At 39.0% G+C, this 6,433-nt stretch overlaps 1 protein-coding gene across 1 annotated transcript; it reads left to right on the top strand.

The window, feature by feature from the left end:
- The first annotated feature begins 1,198 nt into the window (after window positions 1-1,198).
- On the top strand, window positions 1,199-6,094 carry LOC147393783 (uncharacterized). The gene is made up of 2 exons (XM_086455821.1): window positions 1,199-1,426; window positions 3,426-6,094. The coding sequence occupies exon 2, from the start codon at window positions 3,698-3,700 to the stop codon at window positions 5,720-5,722; it is 2,025 nt and encodes a 674-aa protein (XP_086311947.1). The 5' UTR covers window positions 1,199-1,426; window positions 3,426-3,697; the 3' UTR covers window positions 5,723-6,094.
- The last annotated feature ends 339 nt before the right edge of the window (window positions 6,095-6,433 follow it).

Here is a 6,433-nt window from a genome sequence, read left to right as displayed (position 1 = left end):
GCTTATTATGAGTATCCCCACCCTTCAGGTGAGATTAATCTCACGATCACACGTCCCGCCCCCTTGGAAAGTTCTACATACAACTGGTTGAGTCGAGAGTCAACCAAACCTTGGAGGGTGGCCCCAAGAAATTCATAGTTTTGTGGGGTTTCAGACGCTTGACCTAGCCTTCCTACGGAGCCCATTGTGGATATTACATTACCATCATATATTTTATAACAATGCATTCTATAAAGATTCTAAATTAATTTTCGATGAAAAGTACCTTTATGGAAGTTGGACTCTTCTCCAAATGTTTGTATTTTGAAAGTTTAATAAACAAATTTTTTTGGAGAGTAAGACAAAAAGATGATGGAGAGTTGGAAGACTTGAGATATATATATATATATATCTTTTTTCAAAGTTCTTAGTTTGAATATTGTAAATATTTTAAGAATGAAATTATAGGATTTTGGTTGGAAGATTTATATTTATTAAGGAATTATAGATTATATGCACATAATTTATCTATGTAACAAACAAAATTCCATTATTTGAGATTAAGTTTTTGGTTTTTCATTAAAAACAATAGATAATGTCAAATTTAAACTATTAGTATTTGATTATTAAAATATTATCATTGACAACAATGTTGTCTTCCAATATCATATCAGAATACTTTATTCTAATATTTTAATTCCATTCATATAGAACTCGATGGTTTAATCGGTCACATCGCCAAACAACCAAATTCGTAAAAACATACAATTCCATGATTCAAATTGATCATGTAGTTTTTAAAATAATGAGAGTTTGTTTAATATGATCTCAATAATTCATTTTTTCTTGGAAATGAATGCCCCGATAAAATATTTCCTAGTTAATTTATTAGAATTGGAGAAATCATTTCCCTAAGAGTAGAGTGAGAAAATATTTTTTTCAGAATAAATCACTTTTGTAAAAAAATAATTTCCCAGGTAAAATGTACAATCATAAGTGGTAGAATTGTTAATATACAATCATAAACTTCAAATTTACAAAACAGACTCATGTTACAAAAAGGAAAAAAAAAAATTTAAAGCAACTTGACAACGTGGCAGCACGGCACTCACTCATTTAAAGCCATCAAAACGATGATAACATCAAAATTTTGCTCCTTCTCACGTGGGAAATCTCTCGTTTAAATGACGTGTCAGCATGTCGCGTTTCAACCAAAACCATAGCCGCGCGCCGCACCAGACCGCCCAGCCGACCACGAAATCGCGAGGGAACCGCGACGAACTGCTTATCTTTATAAACCCCTCCCTTGGCTTATCGTGCGCTTTTCTTTCTTAAAAACTCCCCTCTCTCTCTCTCTTACCGTCTCGATTTCTTTGGCATCCGAAACCCTAATTTCGTTATCTCCAGCTCCTTCGACGGATTCCTTTTGTTGAGAAATCAAAGTTTGGTAAGTTATCTTTTTTATCTTTTTTTTTTAATTATCGAAATTATTCATTTTTTTCCAAGATCCGAGCTTTATGTGTTGGAATCCGTGTTTTTGGTTTAAAAAATCTAGCTTTTTGGTGTTGATTTAGTGGGAAGAAGTTTCGATTTGAGTTTTTATTTTTTATTATTTATTATTTATTTTATGTATGAAGGCGTCTTTCAATCTGCTTATTGCTTTTTATTATCTGTTACGTCGTCTTTATTGATTTTATTTTTCTTCAGGTTTTGATGTTTTGGAGTATGTGATTTGGTGATTTTCTTCTCTTTTATTGGGTTTAGTTTTTTTTTATTTCTTTGTGTGGTGAAGAAAGGTTTGTGCTTTAGATTTGATTTAGCTCGTGAAGTAAGTTTAGAAGAAATCTGATTTTGATTTGAAGCTTTATCCCTTGAAAAATCTATGCATCTGTGATTCAGAGTATTTTAAGCTTGAATTATGAAGATTTATCAAGTATAGGCCGATTAGATCACAGTTCTTATTTCTAGCCGCCACAGCTTTTTTTTTTGGCTCAATGAATCTGTTAGGGTTTTTTTGTGTGTTGAAAATAGAAGTCTTTCTTGAGTTTCTAGGGTTTTGTTATTTACTATATAAAGCCCTATTTAATAGCAATGAACCTGGACAGTCCTGTTTATATCATTTCTACTTGTGATTAAGAAATTTCGGCTACTCTGCTGTTGCTTCGTTGTCATTTTATTCCAGAAATGAATAATTAAATTTACAGTACTTTTATTTATTTTATTTTACGTTCAGATTATAGTCTTCTGTCTTAATCTAGGTTGTTGGTGGTCTCACTTTCAGAAATAGATCTCTTCAGGGTCTCTTGGGACCTTTTCGTGGTGAAAATTTTCTTGAATAGGAATGTGAAGTTAGTGTAGCTTCTCTTGGTTTGATTGTTCGATATTTGTGTTGCCCTTGCATTCAAGAATGCATCACTAATTCTGTGCTGGTTTGAAGGTTTGTTTCTTGAGGAAACCTAGTCTCAGATGATTTCAGATTCCAGTTCTTCTTTCCCAAGTAAAATCTACTACCATATGGTACACATGATCCCACCAATTCATCGATCCGGAACTGTTGGTTGGTGTCTCTTTTTGATGGTGCATTGCCCAAAATCAGACAACCTAATGTTAATAATGGTTTTGTTTTTTAAGCAATCCAGATTTAGGTTTATTATATTGAAATTTGAAGATCATCCGATCAGTCTGATTTTTGCACTGTGTCGTATCCTAGGGGCGTATGTCTAGTAATTGTTGGGACACGTATAATGTGCAGTGGGAATTGATGAAACTCAAGGTCGTTCAAGCATATTGTTGTTTTACATATTGGAAGTACACTAGACCTTATGGTATTTGGTGTTTTTTTTTATGCATATACGTACCGTAACTTTGTGAAATTTTGTATTGTTGTTTCTCAGTGATTGAAGAAATCATTTGGTCCGTTTTCTATTTCCCTTGCCTCATCTCTCCTCGTTCAGTCATCTACCAATTCTGCCTAATGTATCTATACATTTTTTTTTAATAATACATGAGACTTGAAGTACTGAGATCATGCTTTTCTAATAACTGTTTGTTCCCTCTCTGTATTTAGTGTTCAACGTTTGTTTTGGATCTTATATTATATCATTATATGGCTATCACATTATGAGCAGGTAGGGTTTGCTATGGCTGTGAAATTTATTGAGTGAGGAAAGTATAGGTGGGGTTTTCACAGACAATTAGCATTAAATTGAGAATACTAAAATAACATCAAAGTTCCTTTAATTATCTTAGATAGAACTTGATGGTTACATGTTATCATTGACAGATATAAAACTAATCCAGTATTTTCTATGCTATTGCTATTCAAGGTTCTCCATTTCTTTAGTATTTTGGGTATTTTTTTTGTTCAACATTGTAGCTCCTATGTTAAATCTGATTATTAGGTGTCCCATAATATATATCAAGTCATGCAATTTTCTCTGGAACAGGATGATAACTACCGGAGTGTTATTATGAAGGATATGGGTTACTGTGCGCTTATCTTTCCGTTCTGCTACTGATTACTTGAAGATATTTTTCAAGTTTTTCGGAAAATGGATCGCTGTGATACATCAGGTTTCGTTAGCGGTGGAGGGATGTATCCTTTCGAAGACTTCTAGACCTAGTTCCTGATTATTTTTGCCCCTGAAGTCAGGCTGTCTATTATTTTACGTTGATAGTTGATTGCGGCAAGAGTATCTTATTTGCAGCGAAACAGGACATGGATACCAGGTTCCTGCGTTTGGGTTTTGCTGCAAACTCTCCTTCAAATGCATTTGAGAGTCTGCGAAACACCATGCAAATTGGAGTAGAATCTGATTATTGTACAGACACCATTCTACGGCTTGATTCGCCTGGTGCTTCTCTCCCTTACCTTGCCACCTCAAAGGGTATCAAGAGGAAATGGAGTGTAATTGATGGACAAATGGGCCCTAAAGATGGATCTTCGCTGGCTCTTGGACTAGGTCGTTCACCAAGTACCTCAGACAGTAAGGGGAGTACAGCGACTGCATGTACAACCATCTCTTCAGCCAAAGAAATTGAGGAGGAGTCTTCAATGGATCTTGGTTTGAATTTTGATCTAAATCTCGGGAGTGAGAAGAACCCCAATGCAAAGAAATATGCATGCACAATTCCGAAAGCACTAGAAGACAGACCCAAGTTTGACCTTGAATTAAGTCTGTCGACTGGGCCTGCTGAATCTAGTGTTACCAGTGTCACTTTGGGTTCAACCGCATTTCAGAGTAACTTGAAGGTGTTGAGTGACAGAACCGCTCCGCTTGTAGCTGAAGGATCGACTTCTTCTTGCAGGAAACTAGAGAAGTCCATGCCTCCGTTGCACGTATTTTATAAAAACAAAAATAGCTTTGACGTCAACCAGATTCCCAGTGAAACCGACCCTTTTCCCATTGTTCCAGACGTCTTGTCGACCATGGTAACCATGCCGAAAAGCTCGGTCACCTGTACTTCCAAGTTATCTGAGCAGCAACGCAGCACGAATGCGAAAACCTGTCAGTTCCAGGGATGTGTGAAAGGAGCAAGAGGTGCATCTGGTCTTTGTATCGCTCACGGAGGTGGCCGGAGATGCCAGAAAGCTGGCTGTCACAAGGGAGCTGAGGGTCGCACCGTGTACTGCAAGGCCCATGGTGGTGGCCGTAGGTGCCAACATCTTGGGTGCACAAAAAGTGCTGAAGGCCGCACGGACTACTGTATTGCCCACGGTGGTGGTAGGCGGTGCAGTCATGAGGGTTGCACCCGAGCTGCAAGAGGCAGGTCTGGTTTGTGCATTCGACATGGAGGTGGCAAGAGGTGCCGGAAGGAAAATTGCACGAGGAGCGCAGAAGGCTTCTCTGGCCTCTGTATCTCTCATGGAGGTGGCAGACGCTGCCAATTTCCAGAATGCACGAAAGGAGCACAAGGGAGCACTATGTACTGCAAGGCTCATGGTGGGGGCAAGAGGTGCATGGTCCCTGGGTGCACAAAGGGGGCAGAAGGAAGCACCCCTTTTTGCAAAGGTCATGGTGGAGGTAAAAGGTGTTCGTTCCAAGGTGGTGGAGCTTGCCCTAAGAGTGTACATGGGGGTACCCTTTACTGTGTAGCACATGGAGGCGGCAAGAGATGTGCTGTGCCAGAGTGCACTAAGAGTGCGAGGGGACGGACAGATTTCTGTGTCCGTCATGGCGGGGGTAAGAGGTGCAAGTTTGAAGGGTGCGGAAAGAGTGCGCAAGGCAGCACTGACTTCTGCAAGGCACACGGCGGAGGTAAGCGGTGCTCTTGGGGTCAGTCGGAGTTTGGCGGTCAAGTTTCCGTACCTTGTGACCGATTTGCTCGGGGGAAGACTGGCCTCTGTGCTGCACATAGTGCCCTTGTCCAAGACAAGAGGGTTCATGGAGGTGGGACCTTGGGACCTACTGTGCAGGATTCAAGCCCAAGCAAGCTTGAGAAAATGAAAGAGGTGGTCAGTGTTGAAGACATGAATGTTGATGTTACAAAGATGGGTGAAATTGGAGGGAAATTTACAGGCTGGCATGATATCCAGTCAAGCAGATATGGACACCCAGGAATATCTCTACAGGTGAGCTCGCCATCAGGCCTAGCTTCACTTCCAGAAGGTAGAGTGCATGGGGGAAGTCTGATGGCAATGCTGGCGGGCAGTTCAGGTCTGGGCGCAAGTAGCGAAAAGCAGGCAATGGGTGGTCCATCTGAACCAGGAAGATCTTACGTGATTCCCCACAATTGGATGTGAACAAACCTGAAAGGCTTCACATCTCTTCACTTGTGTTAATCTGGTCTTGGCAGTACTGTCGCTTGTTTGGGTCTGGGTTTTAGATAATTTAGTAGTACGATGTTTACAGATGAGAAAAAAAAAAATGAAAATTTTCTCATCCATTGAATTGTATGGGTTAAAATGTAAAAAAGTGTTACCTTTGAGGCCCTCGTAAAACAATAAGGGGAAATGGGTAGGCATTATTTAGGGTTTTTAGTAGTGTTTGTAAATATACCCTAGTATCTGTGCAGGTTATTGTGCATACATGTTTTTAGATTCAAAGTAAATCAGTATGTCTGGTAAATTTCGTCGTGTTGAAATGCCTTTTAGCTATATATGTTCTTTTGACCACTCTTGCTTTATCGTTTGCTCGGATATTTTTTTGCTTAAGTCATAAAGCATTTGAAGCCACTCTTGCTCTTTTGAAATTTTTAAGGAAGATACTCATGTTCATGTCTGATTTCACTATCTCCATTCACGTTCTCTCGGATCTTCCTCTCTCATTCACAATCTGTAACTTTAAATATTTCTTTCTAATTGTAGTTGTGATGAGTCTTTGTTGGACATGCTCAAACCATCTTAGTCGATTTTCTCAATTATCCAATTGGAATTACTCCTACATTTTTTCCAAATATTTTCAAATCATCCATCGTGGGTGATGATTGGAAAGACTAGGAATTCGGAAAAATA

The sequence above is a fragment of the Akebia trifoliata genome, chromosome 10 (genome assembly GCF_017979445.1).
Source record: "Akebia trifoliata isolate Shusen 1 chromosome 10, ASM1797944v1, whole genome shotgun sequence".
Taxonomy (NCBI): domain Eukaryota; kingdom Viridiplantae; phylum Streptophyta; class Magnoliopsida; order Ranunculales; family Lardizabalaceae; genus Akebia; species Akebia trifoliata.
Note: the sequence above shows the minus strand (reverse complement) of the source record. Positions and strands in the feature narration are given on the sequence as shown.